Source organism: Theobroma cacao, chromosome 6, assembly GCF_053813885.1.
Source record: "Theobroma cacao isolate CCN51 chromosome 6, ASM5381388v1, whole genome shotgun sequence".
In the NCBI taxonomy this organism is placed as follows: domain Eukaryota; kingdom Viridiplantae; phylum Streptophyta; class Magnoliopsida; order Malvales; family Malvaceae; genus Theobroma; species Theobroma cacao.
In genome coordinates, this window is record NC_142644.1 from 7,159,475 (window position 1) to 7,182,486 (window position 23,012).

General features: G+C 33.9%; 1 protein-coding gene across 1 annotated transcript; it reads left to right on the top strand.

Annotated features, from left to right (window-relative positions):
* The first annotated feature begins 1,363 nt into the window (after positions 1 to 1,363).
* LOC18595571 (Tetratricopeptide repeat (TPR)-like superfamily protein) lies at positions 1,364 to 21,256 on the top strand. Its single transcript, XM_007023582.3, has 15 exons — positions 1,364 to 1,650; positions 1,718 to 1,770; positions 2,366 to 2,403; positions 3,976 to 4,066; positions 4,619 to 4,724; positions 4,846 to 4,916; positions 6,583 to 6,652; positions 7,518 to 7,580; positions 9,228 to 9,299; positions 9,418 to 9,519; positions 14,113 to 14,187; positions 15,563 to 15,682; positions 16,605 to 16,721; positions 19,991 to 20,047; positions 20,682 to 21,256. The coding sequence occupies exons 1-15, from the start codon at positions 1,525 to 1,527 to the stop codon at positions 20,739 to 20,741; spliced, it is 1,221 nt and encodes a 406-aa protein (XP_007023644.3). The 5' UTR covers positions 1,364 to 1,524; the 3' UTR covers positions 20,742 to 21,256.
* The last annotated feature ends 1,756 nt before the right edge of the window (positions 21,257 to 23,012 follow it).

Consider the following 23,012-nt stretch of genomic DNA (forward strand, 5'->3'; position numbering starts at 1 on the left):
GCTACTAGCTTGAAAAAAGGGAATATGTCTAAGAAAAAGGAAAGAGACGTACAAGTAGTCACTTATGACAAGCAACAAACCCAAAGCTTCAGCCCATACCACCTATACCCTCCGTATCAACCTTTCTAAATGAACATAGGTAACATCACACAAAATTCATATGTTTACCAACCTGCCCCACAACCAACATTTCATACCAATGTTCTCCCACAAGCCCAACACCAATACTTGCAACTTTAACTAATAACTTTGGTAATGGTCAAAAAGGACCTAAAACTATCCCAAAGAAACCCAAGTTTGATCCTATTTCAATTTAATACACTACGTTGTTGCCACAACTCATAGAAATTGACTCTTTGCTCGAACCCCTTTGGAACCACTCTGACCTCCTTTTCCAAAATGGTATAACCAAAATGTGTATTGTGATTACCATTTTAGAGTTTAGAGACATTCCATGGAAAATTGTATTGCATTGAAACATAAGGTCCAATCACTCATCAAGGTAGGACTCATAAATTTCGCTAAAAAGGAAGGTTCGAATGTTGTTGGAAACCCTCTGCTTGATCATGCAAGGCCGACAGTAAATGTTATACATGATGAATGAATCATAAAGTGAAAAGAAGCATTGACGAGGTCCAATCACCAATGGGTATAGTGTTTGATGCTTTACTTAAAATCAATGCCATTATTCCAGAATCAACAAATGCCATAATGGGGCACAATCCTAATCTTTCTTGCAAATTTCATATGGATGCCAATGGACATTCCATTCAAAGTTGTGATGATTTTCGTCGCAAATTGCAAGAGTTGATGAATTTGTTAGTAATGTTTATGTAGAGGATGAAATGGATTTAGTTGGAGCCATTAATGAAGATCCCCTAACTGAAAAGGTGCCAAATTCGCTTAGCACAAGTAAACCCAGACCTCTTACTATCTTTTATGAAGAAGAAAAAGGTCCAGCGACCAACAAGCTTCATGGTATTGTTGGAACTGGAATCACCATTGAAATTCCTATTCCATTCCCATAAAATTTTGTATGCATAAAACTATTTGCAGAAACATCAAACTATAATATAATATTTGTCCTCTTACTTTACTTTCTTAGCCTAATTGCTTATTTCAATGCATTTAAATTCAAATTTCTAAATGCTTATAAACATTCAGCATAAAATCATTCATTCTCTAATCAAAATTATAACAAAAATTTTATACAATTGCAATCTAGTAAATTTAAGTAAAAGACAAAACAGGCCTCAAGATTTTTGTAACGGGAAAAGGTAGAAAATCGGATTCAAATACGGATCAGACCGGGTCACTGAGGGGCAACCTTATCCCTCTACTCCCCGTAATGTTTAAATAGAGTCCATCAGTTCCAAACTTCTTCACTAAGACCAAAATAAAGAAATGATTTTCTTCCGACCCTTAGAATCAATCAAACAACAATCAATTCAATGATAAAATCGAGTTAATTTCATGTTAATATTGTTTTTACAACTTTGATTACTTGGAGAGTAAAGTTGCAAAATGACAATGTGGATTGCAGCAGCAGCAACAACAGCTTCAGCGAGTTCAAGGTTCCTTTCGTTTCAAATTCAATGCTCTGATTCAAAAGCTAAACGAGGTTTCGGTTCCAAAAAACCCAACCAAAAGGTATATCTTTTACTTTTTCTTATTGGGTTATTAATGTAATCCTCTTTAACATCGATTCCCAACTCAGGCAAACAAGGTAAGTGCGTCAAGGGAGGAGAAGGGTATGAAGTTACAACAAAGGTATCTCAAACTGTGCTAGCTGATGGTTAGTTGGGAAGTTGGGATTACATTGTTGGTTTCTTTTTTTTTTTTTTTGGTAGTATTGCCTTTATTTTTGAAATAATACCCAAGTTGGACGTTTCCATGTAATGTTAATTGGTTACAGGTTACATGCTTAACATGTACCAGCGTCCATATTTATTACGTTGCTTGTTATAATTATAGGTTTGACCTTATGATAGACTTGTTTATTTCTGTTGTTAGTATTGGGCTTAACCTAATTGGTTTTAGGTTGAACACTTAATAGAAACTCGTTTCCTTCTTAGACACCAAAACATTGGAAGTGCAACGAGTATGAAGGCTTTGTCATATTCATTATTTCCCTTAAATATGTATATATGTCTATCGCATGTGTCTCTGATCAAGGACTGATAGTTCTCCCCTCAATTCTAGTCTTTCTCTCTCTTTCTGCTTTTTTTCCTTTAGATATGTGTACTTGTGATAATGAATAAACTACTTGAGAATGTATTTTTTATTGCAAAAGTTATTAACATATCCTAGACAATTAATATGATTATGTTTCAGTAGTTTTAGTTGATACTACTTCCTTGTGCAGGAAATCAACTAGTAAACAATCTGGTCCTTCACCTGCACGTAAGTAAGATATTTTTCTTTTTTAAGAATAGTTTTTAATGGACTTTTTTCTGACTGAAAATTCTTAGGAACCTGAGAATTCTATTTCTATGTTGTTTACATGCACCTCAAATGACCCGCTGAAGGCTGTACCTTATAATTGATTAATATTTGGTCTGAATATCTTACAATTTTATGTGTTGGTACACATGTTAATTTTTGTTTGATGATGACTTTATTTAATAAAATTGCTGCATTAAATGCACAGGCAACAGGGTGTGAATCTCTGTTGTTCTCTCTGAACAATGAAAGCATATGGTTTTGTCTTGTTGGTGTGAGTTTCAGAAATGTAATGACTGTTTCTGACTTACATAAGTTCCTCTAAAATGTATATTAAATAAGGTTACGAAATGGCTGGTACATTGGCCACCTACCGATTTGATGAAATAGAAGATGATGCCATGAATTTATGCTTTTCCAATATTCTGATTTAAAGAATGTTTATAATTTTGATGAATTGAAGGGTCTGTGACTTTCAACTGCTCTCAAAATCATGCTACTGACATTGACTAGGATCTATTACACTCATTTGTACTTGCAGTCAGTAAAGTCATATCATTTTAATTGAATGATAATGAAGCGAATTTAAAGTTTCTAGATGTATACGGGTTTATGTTACATAAAAAAACCTGATGATTGCGTTGGTGAGAAGCACCGTTTCTCTTTTCTTGCTTTTTATGTGTGATCTATTTCTTTCGCTTTAAGTTATTGGTGAGAGAAAGTTCCTAGAGAAGGATTTGTAGAGATGTAGAAAGATGACTAGTTATCTTGAATGAGAGAGTTCCAGCAAGGTTACCATATTGAACTGTCCAGGGTCTTCAAACTCTGCCTTGAATTTATGTAATTTAAAAAGATAAAAGGAAAAGGAAACGACCACAACCTTGAGTTTTACTCAACATTGAGGATATCTTCTATAGGGAATTCCACCCCTCCCTTCTTTTTTTTTTTTAAATTTTATAATGTGGTTTTCATTGCCATTTTGTTATATAGTTTGTTAGGTTTGTCTTTATGTCTCTTTTCTTGTTCTCTAGTTATCCTTTAAATTGGAAAAATATTACTTGAAAAAAAGGGTAAATGTTGGGATTTGTGGGGTATCTTGCCTGTCTGGGGTGATTGGTATTCTTTTTCTCCTCTTCTTTTTCCTCTTTCTTTATGGTAAGAGTGTGTGTTTGTGTGGAAGGGGGGTGGGGGTTGGGGTTGCCAAATGGGGGATAGATCCCCTAAAAGTGCAGGAGCTAGGATAACTTCCTGCACTAAGTTGAGACATCTAAACACTTAGCTCTGGCTCATTTATTTCTTGTTGTTTAAATTCTGCAACGACTTTTTAAAACCAAACATGCTTTATGTCCTTAAAAACTGAAAACATATAATGGTAACTTTATCAAATAATACATAACTATCTATGCCCCATTTGCATAGCATTACTATGAGTCTTTAACTAGGAATTGCTCTAACATTTTTTATTCTTTTCCTTTTTGGTTCTTCTTTTTTATTTATTATTTTTAATTCAACCACTATGACTTTTTCATGCAGAGGCACCCGGCTTAAGTGCTCAATTTGATGGAAAATCTAACAGCAGTTCCTTGGACATTGACTTTGAGGAACGGCTGGAAGCAATTAGAAGGTGCATTTGTGTTACGTCTATCTCACGTGCTTCATACTTGCTAGTAATATCTTTGCATTAGCGTAAATTAAGTTGTTACTGATGTCTATCAAATTAGATTACACGTGGTAATTACTAAGGGTACCGCTTTCTGTTAATATGTTGACAGTCATGTTCTTGAGCTTCTTTGAAGGCCCAGATCATTTCTGTTATTGCCAATTGGACAGCATAAGAAGACTTACTTATAAGCTATACTATTTTTTCTTTTATATTAATTTGGTTATGCCATATTTGATATTTGGATGCTGGTTGGTCTATTTGCAGTCACCAAAAGTTTCTGGATGCTGTTTAGTTCCAGAGAAGTGATTATAATGATCTTGAGACTCTTACTTGGATGCTGATCACTTTCTTTAGGAAGTGTGATTGCAAGTATACTTCAATAAATTATTGATGATATTTTTCTTTGTCATTTACTATGTAGTGTGATGATAGGTTTTTGGATAAGTGTTTTTCGGTTATACATCATACGTGAATTTCTTTTGCTGATGACTATTCTTTCTGCATGCCACTCAGGGCAGCAGTTCAACAGAAAAAGGCAGAGGAACAAAAGGAATTTGGACCAATTGACTATGATGCACCTGCCGAATCAGATAAGAAAACAATTGGGCTTGGTACACAGGTAGAAATATTGCAGTTATATGCAGCAAAGCACAGTTTATCCTAAAAGAAAAGGAAGAAGAAGAGTATCACCTTGAGCTGTATTGTCATCATGAATTCAAATTCCCTTTTTTTCCTGACAGATTGGAGTAGGAGTAGCTGTTGTGGTCTTTGGTTTGGTTTTTGCTCTTGGAGACTTTCTTCCCTCAGGAAGGTGTGTTCAGAGCATCAAAGGTTTCTCCCTGTCATTATAAATTATAAGATTAATTGACCTGGCATTTCATTTCCTACTCCTGCTTCTTTTCTTTTCTTTCCTTGCTCCTATTGTTGAGAGTGCTTGATTACATATTAACTCTATGTAATACCGGTATGATTTAAGGAAGCTTGAAAAGGATTTTTTTCCCTGGCTGAGTGCACTTGATTGTCAGTTACATCTGTCAGAAACTAGATAGAAAAAGTTGAACACCTCTCTCCCTCTATTGTAATATCCTTGTCATCAAAGTTGAGGATACGATGCTCTATGTGGACAACTTTTCTCTTCGGTAGGGTTGGAACCTGAAGCAATGATTATATGCTAAAATGTAAAGCATATAGCAGTTATTCTGATAAGAATTATTTGCTTAGAATTAAAGCAAAAAAGAGAAAGCAAATGATTGTAACTCTGTGTTTGTGATTTTGGTGTATGCACATTTGCATTCATGCACATGTATAAGGTGACGTAACATAACTTTGTATGTATATACTGAAATCATAGATAAGAATGAAGAAAATAATTACCATCTTTTCTGTGCTTTTGACAGTAAAACAAATGCATTGCAATGGAGTGCAATATGGAAGCTTAAAATAAAGTCAATAACTGGTTGTCCTTTTCTAAAGTAGAGGGCTTCAAACCCCACAGTATGCAACTTGCCCTTCTAGTGCCAACTATCCCTCTATTTTGAGAATCCCTTGTGCAGAGATCTGGATAAGCTAAGCTGTTTACAGTTGGACTGCTAGGAATCTATTTTGAAAGTGACTGCTTTACAGGAACCCAGAATAGGGCAAGTGGTTCAGAGTTGAACAAACGGGAAATTTTGGTTTTCTAGATTTCCTATGAAAGTGGTTTTCAAGGGCATAATTGGTTCTAGGCCTGGTTCATGGGGTTTTTGGGTCGACTGGCTGGTGGCAGTTGCATCTAATATGGTACAAAATTCAGTGTCTATAGTGAATAACTAATAATGGAATTTGGCTATACGGAGGCATGTGAAGCAGGCATGTCTCTTCATAGTGCTTGCAAATGTTTCATTAAAACAGATTCATATCTATACTTTTTAAGTTATTTAACTTTCACAGTTTATCAAATTTTTACGATTCTAAGAAGGGATCAATACAATGAAATCGTTGAAGAATTCTCATTAGAATATGTCTTTTCACAACTTTGATCACCTCAAAAGATGACTTGCTTGATCTTGTTACATCAAATTGTTAATTGATAATTTATTTATTTTTCTTGAGATGCAGTCACCATATTTACTGGTTATTTTCTAGCTAACATACGCCTGAAGTTTATTCTCACTAAATGCTGTAGGATGTGCACCCATATGTGTATTAGGTTCAATTTTACTAATAAGGAGAAATCTAACATGGTTCTAAAGGCATTTTTGTTAAACTTCCTTTGGCTTAAATTGTTTGTGTGACAGGCTGATCTGTCTGTCAATGAAAAAAGTTTCAGCGACTTTGTTCCATGGAGGTTGGTTTTGTGTGTGTGTGTGTTCCAAGCACATGTTATAAGCTCCAAATGATAGGAACTTTAGTTATTCATTTGTTTCATTCTCACTTTTCTTTTTCATTTGTTATCATTATTTTTATTTTGATCATATCTTGACATGTCTGTCTCCCAGTACTAATCCTCCTGAGGAAGCTGCAGTGATTGACAAGAAACTGTCTAATGAAGAGAAAGCTACTCTTCAGGTACATTAATGAAACATCCTTTAAGTTTAGAAATTTCCCATTACAGTTAGATCTGAGAGATTGTTCGTGATGACTATCTTCAAGATAGTGCAATGTTTATATGAGAGGTTAGATGAATACTTATTAATCTGTATGATCCAAAGTGCAAGTGTGTGCCACTATCATCCTCAAAGTTCAGCATATATTGATAATTCAAAAGACCATGTACAGACACATAAAAGATTCAATCCCAAAAGTATAAGACAACTAAGATTCTGAACTACATCATTAAATAACCTAACATTCCATCTTGAAATCATATCTCTCCTTATATACATTTCTAACTCTAATTGTTCTTATTGTTGTATCTACCAGGAGATACATCCCTGATATGTAGAAAAACTCTTGCATTCTTCTTGTTTTTGCTTTCTACCTTCAAGAAAAGGGAAGAAAAGGAAGCTTATTTAAATCCCTTTATAAGGGTGTAGTTTTAGTTTCTCTTTTTCTCCCTCAGTGGAATACTCTTGTTGCCATGCCACTAGTATTATTTCTTTGTCCAAGTAAAGGGGGTGCAAAATTCAAAGCAGAGCACTTCTCTGACTAATTTCCTCAACGCTCCTGCCTCACAAGGAAATGCAGTTGATATTTTTTCTGAGCATATCTATTTGCGGAACTCCTAATGATTACATGGATTCATGCTCATTTTAGTTTTTTGTTGTTGCATTATGATTGGCTCAATGACTCTTCTTATTGTTGCTTTTAAATTTATTTTCATTGAATTCTTCTAGTGCATAAACATTTTGGTCTGATCAGTTTCTTTCTTGTTGTTTCTTTGGATTTCATATCACGGGATATATTAACACTTTTGCTATTTAATATGTGGCAGACTAGGCTGAAGCAGTTTGAGGCAATGCTAAGTATCTCTCCAAAAGATCCAACTGCACTTGAAGTGAGTCTGGGCATATTATGCATTCTTGATTAATTTTTTGTCTAACGTTATATGCTGTTCTTCCTTGAATATTAAGCTTCTCATCAAGATGATTAAGTTCTTAGTTTTGATTTTTATGCTTATAGGAACATATTATACTTTTGTTTTCCTTATCTTAATTAACTTTGAAAAGTTGAATTCGGAGTACCGTTTTGGAAAACCATAAAAGAAGTCTTCTCTTGTTCTTAAGTTGAGCTCCTGATTGTTTCAGTTCTTGTCATAACATGTTCAACTGTCTCAATGAAATTTCATCATTTTACATTCTGCTTGAAACTGTTGTGAAGACTTGGGTAGGAGTGTAGCATGTGGGTATGTGTCCAACACGGGGAAGTATTTGATAAGGATATGTTTTCATAGTGGTTAGTGTTAGTAAAAGATGAGGAGTCTGGAAAAACATGGGTGGAAAATGTCCGTTTCTTACTTTACTAGCTTTCAAGTCTAACCTGCTCCTTCCTATTCCAACCATAATTTTCTTAATCCAGATTGAGCTGCAACCTGATGCTGTTAGCCTGTTCTTGCTCTGTTTTCCATGTCTCTCATTGGTGCTTTTTAACATGGTCTAATTTTTGGGTTCATAGTCAAGGAAAATCTATACATGAATTTTCTATGAATGGCATTTGGTAGAATGGCAAAACTATAGGAAGAAATTTTAAAATGACTATGCATGACGTTGACCTTCCAATACCCTATAAAGAGGCAAATAACGATGGTTTTGTTTTAAAGTAGAGCTTCTGGAGTAGTTATGATCATTTGCAGCAGAAGCTTAGAAAATTCTCATAATTTGTTGGATTGGGTGGTTGGTTTTGAAAGATTATTGTTGACATTTTGAAACTGCGATATATTTATGGTCTATATATTTTTTTAGCACAATTCATCCCAGTTTATTATTAATAGAGTAACTTAACAATTAGGGACCTGTTATTAATCCTCTTGTTAAGTAATAATATAAAAAGGCGTCAGCCTCACTTTATGGTAGATTTTCCCTGTTGCGTCAAATTATACTTCTAACAGTTTTGACCACAACAACAAACTTTTTGCACTATTAGTTATTTGTGACTTGATATCTAGTTGTATTATTTATTCTTATCTATTTGTTTCATTAGCAGCTATGAAGTGATTTCCTTATTTCCTTTTTCTTTGATAAGCTGTGATTGGACTTCAGTAGAAGTTTGCTTCCTGAATGCCCTTAGAATGAGTTTATACCTTTGCCAATGTTTTTCAAGTGGTACATTCTGCCAAAACTAGTTCTCAAGAGGACACCTCAGCAGTTAGGACTTAAGACTCCAACTTGGAGATCTCGGGCTTGAAATTCAAATCTTCTGATTGGTGATGTGGGGTTTATAGGATGGGAGAGGGCTATCTCCCATTATGTAGTCCAAAATCATATATACCAGGATAGAAAAAATTTCTGCCAAAACTACAAATGACAAAGGAGTAACCTTATCAATGATGTGCTGCCATTTGCTGCTGATCCTACCAGCCATTCATGCATATAAGGACATCACTACATAATTACTTATGTACTTGAATAAATAGAAAAATGTATCTCTTCTTGAGCATCTATGATCCCATGACAACAATTTGAAATTTATTTAAGAGTTCTTGCAGGGAGCAGCAGTTACATTGACAGAATTAGGGGACTATGCTCGGGCGGCCTCTTTACTTCAAGACTTGGCAAAGGTTTGCTAATATTGGATGTACTATGCAATTTATGAGCCATATGTTGCTAGAGTGGTGTTATTTTAGAAATCGGCTGATGCATTATTTTAACTAATCAACTAATATTTATGTTTCATAGGAGAAAACAAGCGACCCTGATGTTTTTCGTTTGCTTGGAGAAGTAAAATATGCACTTAAGGATTATGATGGTAGTGCTGCTGCATATAAACTTTCTGCAATGGTAAGTGTTCTCTAGATATGTAGGGCATTTGCCTTTTACTGGTTGTTTAGATAGTTGTTTATTCTTGACTGATTGTGCTTGATTTCAGTCTGGATACCTATTTGATGCCGCTTTTGTTTGTCTAGTGAAACAAGGGCATTAACAATGATATGAACTATTCTTCTAACTAGGTAGCTCCTGAGTAGTTTTGCCTTTTTTTTTTTCCTCTCATTTTGTTTGTCATCCTGTGTAGTGCATGATAACTTTTAGGCATGAACAGACACACACATATTGTGATTTTATTTTTGGGACAGTGCTCCCTTTGGGGTGGGGGGAAGGAGGTTTTGTTTCATTTACAACTTGGAAAAGTTGATTATGAGGAGAGAGGGAGAGTTGGGAGAACCTGAGAACTACTTACCACTGTGGTAACTTCCTGCATATACTTACAAGAGGTAAATCTACAAATGTCCATATTACCTTGAGTACATAATATTTGCATAGCACTCTCCCCAACCCAAGTTTGCTCATATACATTATGTGCTCTTGGCTTGTTTCACATATAATTACTCTTGAACCACCCAAAGATTTGGTGAATACATCTGCCACGCGATCTATAGAATTTATTGATCTTGTGCATATCTCATTCTTCAAGAGTCTCTCTTTGACGTTATTACATTCAACTTCAATATATTTGGTTCATGCATGAAACACTAGATTAGAGGCAGTATGTATAGCTGTGTGATTATCACTTATGAGATCAATTAGCTATATTCAAATCCAAGCTCCTCCAACAAGTGTCTTAGCCAAGCCAATTCTCAAGTGGTATGGGCCATAGCTCTATATTCAGATTGGGCACTTGGTCTTGCAACAATTGTCTGTTTCTTATGCTTCAAGGGTGCCTTATTATCACCAGGTAACACACAGTTACCTACAATATCAATAGATTCAGTCCAGTTTGTATCGAAATAAACATCAATCCAAGTATGGCCTTAGTTTCTATTAAGTAGACTACAACTTGTAGCACTGCTAAGGTACCTCAAAATTCTTACGATATCATCCTAATGACTAGTCTGTATTAGTTAAATTATGAAAATAATATCATGATAGTACACAATTAATTAGATGTAGGCTTAGATACAAAATACATCAGGTCACTTGTGATATTAATATCGCCTACACAATTAGCAGCATTTTGCCAATTTGCCTATGGTTGTATGGTGATTAAAAACAGAATGATGTTTTCTACTCCTTTCAAATCCAAATTGAAGCACTACTTCCTTGACTCTACTAAGTGCCTGTTTGGCCCCTTTTTTTTTCAGCTTATCTACTATTAGTGCAATAAGCTCAATGAGTATAGTTCCAAGGAAGGGATGAATTAGAATATTTTAAATGTTTTGAAAAATTTCTTTTCAATTTCAAGGAAATAAAGTTACTTCAAGTTAAGTTCCCTTTTTATGAATAAGCAAGATAATTGATTAAAGAAGTGAAAGAGAAAAATCAACACAATAGTTTTTATAGAGGTTTGGCCTCCTTGCCTACATCCTCTCCCTTAGATTTACTAAGGAGTTTAAAATCCACTATTAGAAAAAGATTCAATACGATGCCTTTTGCGGATCAAGCACAACCTTTCAATACAATGCCTTTTTATGGTTAAAGCATGACCACTCTACCTTTTATCTTGGTTAAGGTATAACCACTCAAAACTATGTTTGCAATTGGTTAAGGTATAACCACTCAAGTGAATACAAAAAGAGAAATACAAGTGCAGTTATAATGCCTCATAGAGGTTAAGTAATAGGTTAAGTACAATGTTTGGTGAAGAAAAGAATAAGCAATGAAGGCTCAATGAATAATACAAGACTTAAATGCTAAAAGAATAGTGCAAAGAGTATTAAAAGATTTGAGCTGAATTCTTCTTTTGGTGTTGTGTTTCAGAGTCTTCCAACCTTCCAACCTTCATAAATGTTGTGGGAGCTTGTATATATAGTTGCTGAAGCTTCAAGAGTAGTTGGGGATGCATTAAATGTGAAAATAGCCGTTTTTCTCTTCATTCTAGGCTCCAACTGTCATATTGTATCGATACATAGCTCCTTTTATTTTTGAATTCCCGCAAAAATTTATCGATACTTTTCATCTTGGCTGCAAACGTTTGACCACTAGAAATGTATCAATACTTTTGAGGCAGGGAGCATTCTGTTGAAAATGTATCGATACACTTGACAAATGTATCGATACTTGTGAGGTAATTAACATTCTGTTGTATTCCTATCAATACATTTTGAGAATGTATCGGTAGATTGAGTTTAACTTTACAAATTTTGACTTTTCTCAAGAACATGTATTGATAGATTTCAATTTTTACCGATAACATGTATCAATAGATTTGGTCTAGAAGGCATTTTTCAGAGTCCTTTTTTATTGTTTTTCTTCTTAAACTCATTTGAAAAAGCTAAGAGATGTCTAGGCTTAATTTTTCAAGTCTTGAATAAAATTTTAATCATTTTCTTTTGACATTTCAAAACATGGGATTAATTTGAAAGCTATAAAGCTAACATTACCTCTTAAAAACAGAAGTCGAGCCAAATAGGATTTTAAGAAGCTCTTAAAAAAAAGCAGTCTTTTTTGAAGAACAAAATCTTCAAGAAAAGCTCCAAAGAGGAGTTTTCTTTTCTTTTCTTTTAAAAACACACCAGCTTTTCAGCATAATTTTTCTTTTTGTTCCAAAATTATCCTCATCGAGTAAAAATAATCCCAACATTACCCTTTTTTTATGGAACTCTTTTTTTTTCTTTTTGTGGAATTCTTTTTTTAATGATTTATTATTAATTATAAACTTTATGCTATATAAAAATGCTTTTTATATTTCCAAAAATTTGTTTTAAATAGATAAAAAGATAAAAACTTTTTCCATTGTGAACAAAGGAATTTGTGATTAATAGAAAGTTATTTATCAAATACCCTTTATAGTAATTTTAACCAAAATTAGAGCTCATATAAGTTATTTTGCCAAACAGCTTATCTATCAAAAGAGCTTATAAAAGTAAATTTACCAGACAGTTTTAGTTTAATTTTAAAAGCTATTATTTTTCATAATAGCTTTATAATAGTTTTTAAGCTAAAAAAAAGTCAGGTCAAACAAATTCTAAACCAAGCCCTAGGTGATTGTTTTAGGCAATATATAGATTTCATTTAAAAACAAACTAAATCTGATGCTGACTCCACTTGATGAAAAAATCCAGGTGGTTGCTGCATTATAACTTTCGCTTTAAAGGCTCCATCCAAGCAAGCATATTTTATGTATAACTGATGCGATGGCCAATTCAATGTGGCAGCTAGAAAAATCAGACAATACTATCATGAAATCACCATGTATTCTTTTACAAGTTTGGCGTTTGGATCCATATGAGTATCTGTAGGCTTAGATACTAATATCCTTGTCTGATAGAGTAAGTTAAGATTTAAGAACATATTTACATCTGGACAAGAATAGGTCCAAATGAGATCTAGCCACCTTGATACCCAAGATTTACTTTAGCTGCCCAAAATCTGTTGTTTGGAATCTTGCAAGCACAATGTTGATTTCTCTATCCCTGCACTATCATCACTTCTGATGATAATATCACGTACTAAACCAAGCCCTAGATGATTATTTTAGGCAATATATAAATTTCTCTTAACAACAAACTAAATCTGATGCTGACTTCCCCTGATTGCTCCATTATAACTTTCTCTTCAAAGGCTCCAGGCAAGCATCTTTTATGTATAGCTGATGTAATGGCCAATTCAATGTGGCGGCTAAAAAAATCAGACAAACTAAGGGGTTTAGGCTGCAAGGAGAGAATTGTTCTGAATAATCCAAACCATATAACTTGAGTGTAGCCTGTAGCAACTAGACGAGTGTTGAGCCTCTCAACTGGATTAAGTTCCACTGTATACATCCTTTTCCAACCAACTACAGACTTGTCAGGAGGGAGTTTTAAAAGTTCTCGATTATCATTATGCTTCAAGGCATGCATTTCGCTTCCATAGCAGCTTGCCAACCTGCAAGAGAAAAGGCTTCAGTCAATGACTTTGGAATAAAAAAAGATTCAAAGAGGTATAAACGATTGTAAGAGACAAACTAGACATTGGATGTCAAGTATAAGATTCTTTGCCTTCTCTTAGAACAACAGGAATAGCTAGGTTGTTAGAAGTTGGATTAGAGGGCAAAGAAAAGATTGGCATAGGGCTTGAAGTCTAATGCAGCCTCTGCTGTTTGACGTTATCCTTGAAAGAGTTATTATGGATAAAGACTTATTTTCAGGCGTTTGTAGGTCCTATATTTGATTAGCATGTTTCTGGAGGTAGGTCAACTCCAATTATGCTGTATCTGGACATAGGTTGAGTGCCTTACAATTTACATGAATCCTCTTCCTGCATAACTCAACTTTTGTCCGACTTTATCTCTCCGTCTTCCTATATTCTTCACCTCAGTTGTATAATGCAAAATTCTGCTGAATATTGGGTTTTGTATGTCATTTACAACAATGTATGCTTTTATACTTGATGATTCCCTACCTTAGTTAATCAAATTTTGTTCGTGCTCTCCATGAATACCCTGCTTTTGTCTGATAGGTGTCAAAAGATGTCAATTTTGAGGTTTTGCGGGGCCTTACAAATGCATTGCTTGCTGCAAAAAGACCAGATGAGGTATGTAACGGGCTGGTATTCTGAAATTAGAGTGTACATGCTGTTTTATCCTCAACCTTATATGTGTAATAAACTACTTGTTAATGTCTTCGGTTAGCTTCCTCACTTTAGCCTTCCAAGTAATAGACTAATATGTAATTCTGGGTATAAAAGGGTCAAATGATCACTTCCTGAGATTCTTTATTTTGTTTTCTTCATTGTAAACTGATTCGAAATGTTGGTTTATAAGGTTGCTAACCAATCTTTGTTTCTTATTAGCAATATACTACCCTAACGGATCCCATTTATTGCATGGCATATAGTTTGATCTTGTTGCATACGAAAACCTTCATATTTGTTTTTTTGCTGTTGAAAAAAATTGACATGGTTAATTTTTTGGGCTGGTGACATTTAGAGTTGGTGATGTGTAGAAGACTAGTTTGAGAGGGGTTGGGTTTTAGTTTTCTAATTGCCAACTTGCTGGTGACACAGAAAGGGCTTCCTATTGGCTGATTTAGTGTACCTGGAAATAGGGGTGTCTTTATATTTGAGGGACTCATACAGCATTGACACAATCTCTGGATGTGTCTCTAAGGAGTGAAGGTGCTATTTTACTGGCTATCAGTTTCCTTCACCTGTTCCATCTTGTCTTTCTTTCTGCAGGTTTTTTAGGTTTTAAAACATTTTTCTTATATCTTGTAATTACTATTTGCCTCTCCCTTTCATGGCATTCATCAATGAAATTTATTTATTTTTCTTATATCTACATGCTGATGTTGTTTAAATTATTTGAGGTTATTAACTATATATTTATATATATAATTTGTTATTATTATTCTTTGGAATTTCTCTCTAATTTTTCTTTTTTGGCCTAGTTTCACACTCTTCTCCCTTGTCCCATCTTTCTTTCTCTTTTCTAACTCTTTCCCTCTTTCCCCTCTCCCTATTCTGTTCTTCCTCCTGTGATGCATCTTATGCACTTTGGAACAAATTGTTCTTGAGTTGAGGATTTTTTATGTTGTAGACATCTTTGACAATGCCTCTTTTGTAACGCACCCTAATCACCTTTTATTGCCATGGAGAAATTTGGTTACCATATAGTTTCTCTTGTGGATGATTTCTTAACATGAAGGACTGAGTTTGTGTGTAGTGTAATTATATTGGTTTAGATGGAAATTTGTGGACCTTATTGTCTTATTTTGGAGCTTCAAGAAAATTGGTCAAGGTTGTATTTATCCAAGTGATCTGATTGTTTTGAACCTACATATTCTTCTACTTAACTGATATTTGAAAGTCAAGAAATTTGTATTCTAGAAAACAATTCCCATACTATGAATATAATCTTTAAACAGCATTAACATTAATATACTGTTACCTCCCTAACTTGTTAATGCAGGCTGTTCAATTCCTTCTGTCCTCTCGTGAACGCATGAATTCAGAAAGATTAAATCGTCCTAATCTCAAGGCTGACAGCAATAAAATGGAAACAGAATTACAGAAGGTGGATCCTATTCAGGTCAGTTGGCTTCTTCATAGTGGATTTCATTTGAAGCAAAGCATAACAAATATTTGGTCTCAAAGTTCTTACCATCAAAAAAAGATAATAAAGAATTGTAGTTATTAGTTCACTGGTTAACTGGATCCATCTGCTAAATTATGTTGCATTACTTAGGCTTTTTAGATTCAAGAACTTTTGAACTCATACTACTTCCAGGTCTGTGGCCCACATTTATTGATATGGTTTGGAAATGGAATTTACAGTCATTCAGCTGATGGAATTGCTGCCAAACGTTTTATAATATACTGTTTTTGACAAAACAAGCGTGCTTGCTAAAGTTTTTCCATCTTATCTATGATACTTCATCAAAATGGCAGACCATTCACACTTGTATTCACAGTAAGATGCATGGAATTTCTTCTATGTCCTGCTACTAGAATGCTATTTTGTCAGTGTATAATATATATACACTTTCATAGAAACAGAAAAAGAACTTATTGCCTTGAGAATGGAAGCTTCTAGCCACCAATTACTAAATGTAGGTCAATTTTCAGTATCCTAATCTTAATTTTCTGTCCTTTGTTTTAAAAATGCTAACTACGTGTTAAATTAGTTCACAATCTATGTTATATTAACATCAGATAATATTGTGGTATAGTTGCGGATTTCAACGGTAAGTTTATAAGTGGAAATTGAGTGGGTTGGTTCAGTCTCAGTTATAGGTTGTTTAAGGTTACATTGGCTTGCATTGTTGACTTTGAGTTATCCCAGATTGGATTCTGTTGGGTTTTGGCATGTTGAGTCAGGCCACTTTTGTTTGGGTACTCACTTTTGTAGTCAGTTTTGGGTGGATGAGTATTGATTTATAATTAAGTTGCTTCTTGATTGGTGACAAATATCATCTAATTCTCGGGGCCTTTATTTATGAGATGTCTCTCAGGTTGATTTCCTTCTTGGGAAAGCATATTCAGACTGGGGCCATGTTAGTGATGCAGTAGCTGTTTATGACCAGCTCATTTCTAGCCACCCGAATGACTTCCGAGGATACTTAGCAAAGGTTATCTTTTTCTTCTGTCCTGTTTCTTTTGTTCATTTGCTGTTTAAACGCTTTACATTTTTTTCTTTTCAAATATGTTTTTGTATTGCTAAAATTGTCAAAATAACAGTCTATATCTGATATTAGGTCATTAAGTGGGATCCAAGAGTATTTTAAATTGACACACTCATCTTGCATAAACCCACTGTGATTGAACGTGTGGACTAGATATAGGGCCCGTCATATATATTGTCCTTAAAGTTTATTATAAGAATGGAGAAACTCATAATTCGTACTCTAGACCATTAGTTTAAAGATGCTCTGCTAACATATTGAAGAACTACTCAAATGAATGCTTGTAAGGGTTCAAGAATCAAGGATAAGTTCATGTTTAACGTGCCCTTCATGCTCATTTTAAGATTTGAAAAAATGGATCAGGCAATGGCCTGTCTTTTATTGAAATTTAGTAATCACGATACAGGTAGCCGTTTAATCTGGATAAATATGTGAAATGATGGTTTGATATGGCATGGACCACTCAACTGAAAAGCTTAATTTGTTAGGCGAGAGTCCAGAATATAATTTAACCCTTAACAGCTTTTACATTGTTCAAGTGGTTTATAATTTGATGCTTGCAAAATTGCTATTTTGTGATCTAAACTTTCATGACAATTCATCATAACATGAGAAGTCACTGCATGAGTAACAAGTTAAACTATTAAACCAATAGAATAAATGATTCTAGCAAATGTGGTAAAACTATTAACCCAATAAAAATAAATGATTCTAGCAAATGAGGAGAGTTGAACCTAGCCTTCAATATAACGATATACTAGCAAGCCAACTTCAGCATATTTATTCCCTTTTCAGATTGTATTGTTATACTACTACTGGGTGCTAATATCATATTATCTTTTAAAGGAAAAACTGATTTATGACAAGATAAACAGCAAAGCCCCTAAGATCAATTAGCTTAGAGACTCTTATCAACAAAAAACTGAAACTGGTAATATATTCCTCTTCTCTAAGAGGATTTCTAGCCTTCAGGTCTTCATAGTTGCATGCTTCACCTTGTCAAATCTAACTTCATCACTAAAACATAATGTTCTGACAACTATTCCAAGTGGAAGGATTTTAGGTAGTATGAGTGCTGCGCCAGTCTTATAAGCTAACTGTTAAAACTTATAAATTTTTTTTTTTTGAAATGCAAAAGGGATGTTAAAGCTTATAATTAACCTGCCTTCAGGTTATTGTTGTATAGTTTAATATTTGATTTATTTCCTAGAAGTAACTGAAGTATGTTTTACACTATTGGTCAAAGAATCGTTTAACCTAAAAGCTTAAATTGTTAGGTGAGAGTTCCAAATGGGTTTTAATTTATGATACCAGTAGTATATATTTTTGCACATCTGTTACATGTATTTTCAAAAGAGGTTACTCCTAAAGTCTTATCATGGAAACTTAGGATTGACAATCTGAAATTATTTCTTTCTTTTGTTTTTATTTTTGTTCTTAATTCTCATTCATATCTGTATAAAGCTCCATCACCTGTTAACTTCAACTCAATCATTTTCCTTTTGCATGTCACCTGCTAGAGCTTCCCATCTCCTTCAGCCTCCTGCCTGAAATATTTTCACTTTGGTGCCTTTAATTGAATTAACCATGCAGTTAAATTTAGGGGATTTGCTTTTGCAATGACCAGTTTAGGCACTCTATTTCTTATCTAATTCAGCTTTTCCCTTTATCCATGATATGATTCAAACTTATAAATAATGTTTTCTATTTCATTGAATACACAAACTGAAACCTTTTGAAAACAATTATAGGCCTTAAACAGGAAATATGTTATGTTAAATGTTTATGCCCCAACTCTATAGATGAGGTGGCACATGAGCTATGGTTTATCAGTAGCCTATTTGATGAGAAAGATTTAGGTATCCTGTAAAATTCTATTAATTGTTAGATAAAAAGGCACTTTTAACCATTAAGTTCTGCTGATTAGGAGATGCTTATGTAATAGTTTTGGATGAGCCTATCAATATATTAGATGCAAAAACCTAATACAGATAAAGAGGTGTTTGTTTGAACTTTTCAAGCGCATTGATGCCACGTCCTTTCTCTTTTTTCTTTTCTTTTCTTTTTTTAGTTCCCTTTCTAAACTCTGAGATGCCATATCTTGAGATATAGTGCCTCTATTTAATCTCGATATTATGTGTTCATCATTAACTATCTAGCAGCACAATACTTTGCATTAGCCTATACCCTTGAGATAGAGATTGCAAAATTCTTAGGTTTTTTTTTATTGTTCAACAACTCTTGGTGGAACTGGATATTGAAATTGATTATTTGATGAAGCTGGAGATGCGCGTTAAATTTTGCATAGAGTGTTTAGGTAAATTTTCTCACATCCATTGTTGAGGTAATGTGTACATAAGTTGGCTCCATAATGCATAATCCATTTCCCAGTGGATGATATTCCTTTATAGCATGTCTTGATGTTTAAAGGTAAAAGATGGAAGAGTAAATGGGTAGAAGGGAGGGGAGCAGAGCAGAGGAAACAACTCTCTTTACCTTGTTTGAGAGTGAAGAGAGCAGAATAATGTAAAATAGAATTTATATGCTGTCACCACTGTACACAGATATGAACTTGTTATTAAAGGAAATGTTTTTTCTGGTACATATGATCTTGGGCTATACAATGGGAGGTACCCCTCTCCCATCACAAATCCCACCCCTCTCACCCCAGGATTTGAACCCCGAAACCTTTTAAGTTAGAGCCTCAAGTCTTAACCGGTAGGATGTCTGCTTGATGTAGCCCAACATCACATTAATCCCACCCTGCCATCGTAGATTATTCCACAAAAGGTTTCTGCTTATACCTTTTCTTTTGTTTGTGATCCTATAGTGGTTGTTATTTCTGTTTCTGCAGGATTTAGGTTGTCTACCAATTTTCTTTTTAGAAAATGGATAAACTGCTACACTTAATGACTGTTGATATTGTCTGAAAAATATTCTCATAGTGACACAACTGAGTTAATTCCTATGCAACTATATATATTGATATATCTAAATAGCTCAGACTCAGGGTGTTAATCTTTTAAATTGACAAAGGAATGGTAAATAGTTATGAATTTGTTTTGCTACTTATTTTCTTCAGATGTATTTCTCCACCATTCTTCATCTATTCTTAGTTGCATGCTTAGTTCGTGCTGGTTAATTTTTATCTTTTTGACACCTAAATATCTTAAGATGAGAGGTAATATATTTTTGTTTTTCCAATGTTTCTGCAGGGAATTATTTTGAAAGAAAATGGCAATGTTGGAGATGCAGAGAGGATGTTTATTCAAGTGAGTATATGATCCTATTTGCTGACTTAATTGGTATTTGTGGATACAAAAGCATGTCTGGCTTGCTCTTTGGGTAAATTGGTCCATGGTACCAAATGATAATCTTCTTGATCAGAATGTTCTGAAGTTACAGATTATGAGACCCTCACATAAGTTTATTTCCTTGGTCTTCCCCCTAAATTCTCTACCCCTAGGCAACCAACCTAAACCTAAACCTAACTAATGTGGGATGACATCACTTGGCACTTCACTTTATTTGTAGAAACTAATAGGCTTACCACATTGGACCATAGATACAGGGCAACAATGAACGAACAATTTGACAAAAAGACCAACAATAACTTGGGTTTTCTTTAACCTATAAGGCATCCAATCCAACCTAGAACCAATTAGCTCTAGTTCTAGAGGACGAAGCTGAATATCAGGCCACAACCTGAACTTAGCCAACATCTTTTAACCCACGTGTATTATACATGCTATAATCCCCAACAAGGTATAGAAAATTTGAGCAACTATCAGACTTGCTTGAACTACTCTTTAATTGGACATATCTACAGTAAAATTCTTTATCTTAATAGATTGATCTGATTGGCAAGGGGCTAATAGTACCATATCAATGTTTGGTGTTTCACAGGCTCGATTTTTTGCCCCAGAGAAAGCTAAAGCACTTGTTGATCGCTATTCAAGACAATGAAAGTTGTGACTGCTTGTTTCTGTTTACAAGCCCCTTTGATGTGAGTCAAATCTCCAGATAGTATCTAAAGATATCATTAACTATGATGGCAATGCAATTTTTTTAATAAAAAATTCTCTAAATCAGCAACATTAAACTTTATAAGAAAAAAAAAATTCTGTAAGAATGACATGTTTCACTAATTCACTTATCCACTTGAATTTTTCATATGCAAAACATGTGATATAGGTGTCATGTTACACTGGCAGAAAATAGAATTCCTGCCAAATCCCATTTATACATGGGAATCTGCACATCTGAAAGAACAAATATTGCACACAAACACACGATGTGCTTTAAGTAAGTTTGTTGAGAAGTAATTAAGGTTTGGTTTCTTTTTTTCCTCTTTTTTTGGCCAAAAGTTACTGTATTACTTAAGTTTGATAGACTCTATTTACCATGAAAAGTTACTGTATTGAGGGTCATGTATAACTGAGATAAATTAGAAATAGAGAAGCTTATGGATGTGGTGTTTAGCTTGTGAACCTTTTATTACCGGATTCATTTCATTGTATCTGTACATGAACTAAAGCACACAGAACTGGCCATCCATTTGTGGCACTTTGTTGGCAATTAGGATTACAAAACACGTTGGAACAAATTTTTAATTAATTTTAGCAAAAACCAGAATGAATATCTATAACATATTTAAAAGGAAATCTCAGTGAGGCTTCCAGAGTTAACCACGTGGAGAGCAGAGAGATTGAAAGAAACAAGTTGTTGAAGCAAAGAGAGAGAAAGAGGGGTGCATAGAGGTCAGAGTCAACCACGCGGAGGGCAGATAGGGAGAAAGAGAAAAGATGTTGAAGCAAAGGGATGGGGTGCAAAGAGGCCCCTTGTGTTGCACATGGGTCATATTCTAGTTTACCTTTATTAACCTGCCTTTACGCATATAAATAGGATTCAAAAACGATCTCAAACTTCATAGACAGAAAAATATTAAGAGTATCAAAGCAACACTTCACTAAAGGCTGAAGCTAACTATAAATAGTCACTCACCTCAAAATTAGAACTCAAATCACTCATAATCTCCAAAATTCATATTCAACATTAGAGAGATACCAAAAACATTTTTAAAACATTAAATTCAATTTTCTTAAGCCGAATGGAGAATGTTTTTCCTTATTTTTCTTGAGTGCTTATTCAAACATTGGAAAGCTTTAGGAAGGACATTTGACTATGAGGTGTCAAAAGTTCTTTAGGTTAATTTGCTATGTACTCTTAAATTCTCTTTGATTTGTTATGTACAATTCTAAACTCGTACTACTAATTAAAAGTTAGACCTCTTACACTTTAATGCTCACAATTAAGCATCTCAGCCTCTATAAGATGCAAGTACCTCAATTTCTATAAATATGAAACTTGTGCAAGTTTTGAATTGTCACGAAATGGTTGAGATTGGGAGAATAAATACCCAAAAAAATTGGCTAAAAATAAGGAGTGGTTGGACACTCCCTATCCAGTTTCGTGGGCCTATATTTGAACAACCCTCCTCATAAAATTTCGATATTGAGTTATCTTTTTCTTTTTTTTAAAAAAATAAATTTGGAGTCTACTTTCAAATGAAACTATTAGTACTGAAAAACTCAAAATAGTTTTCAAAATATGTGAAAAAATACTCGAGGTATGTCAAATTTCAGCACATGCTCTATATTTTAGTCATATCTTATTGAATGTTCAATCATATTTGAGCTTATAATATATCAAAAGAAAAGTATTTGAATGAAATTTCCAATCATATAAAATATGTTTAATAATCATTTAGTTTTGAAAAATTGTGAAGCTTATAATCAGACAACCTTGTATGATAGAAGTAAAATCTCTCTAAATGTTATGAAATATAATTTGAAAAAACAACTATAAGAAAAAGTGTTACGAAATATTATTTTGAGTATATATTTACAAGTGAAGTGAGGGGTTTATTTATAATCTAATAATTTCTTATCTAGATAGAATTTACAAGATAAAGATAATACTAAAGTACTTAATTTGGATGGATAATAGTCAAATTAAACATTAGTCTTAATCAAATCTAATCTATACCCAAATCTAGATAAACATACTCAAATCCAAGAGTTTGAATCAAATTAGACTTTTATGTCTGACTTGCTGGGCTGTTTGACTTGTTTGGGTTGCTTGGCTTGGTATGAACTATTGGATCATAACATAATAGACATTCACACATATATCTATAACACTCCTCATTAAATGTTCATTGTATTAAGAATATAC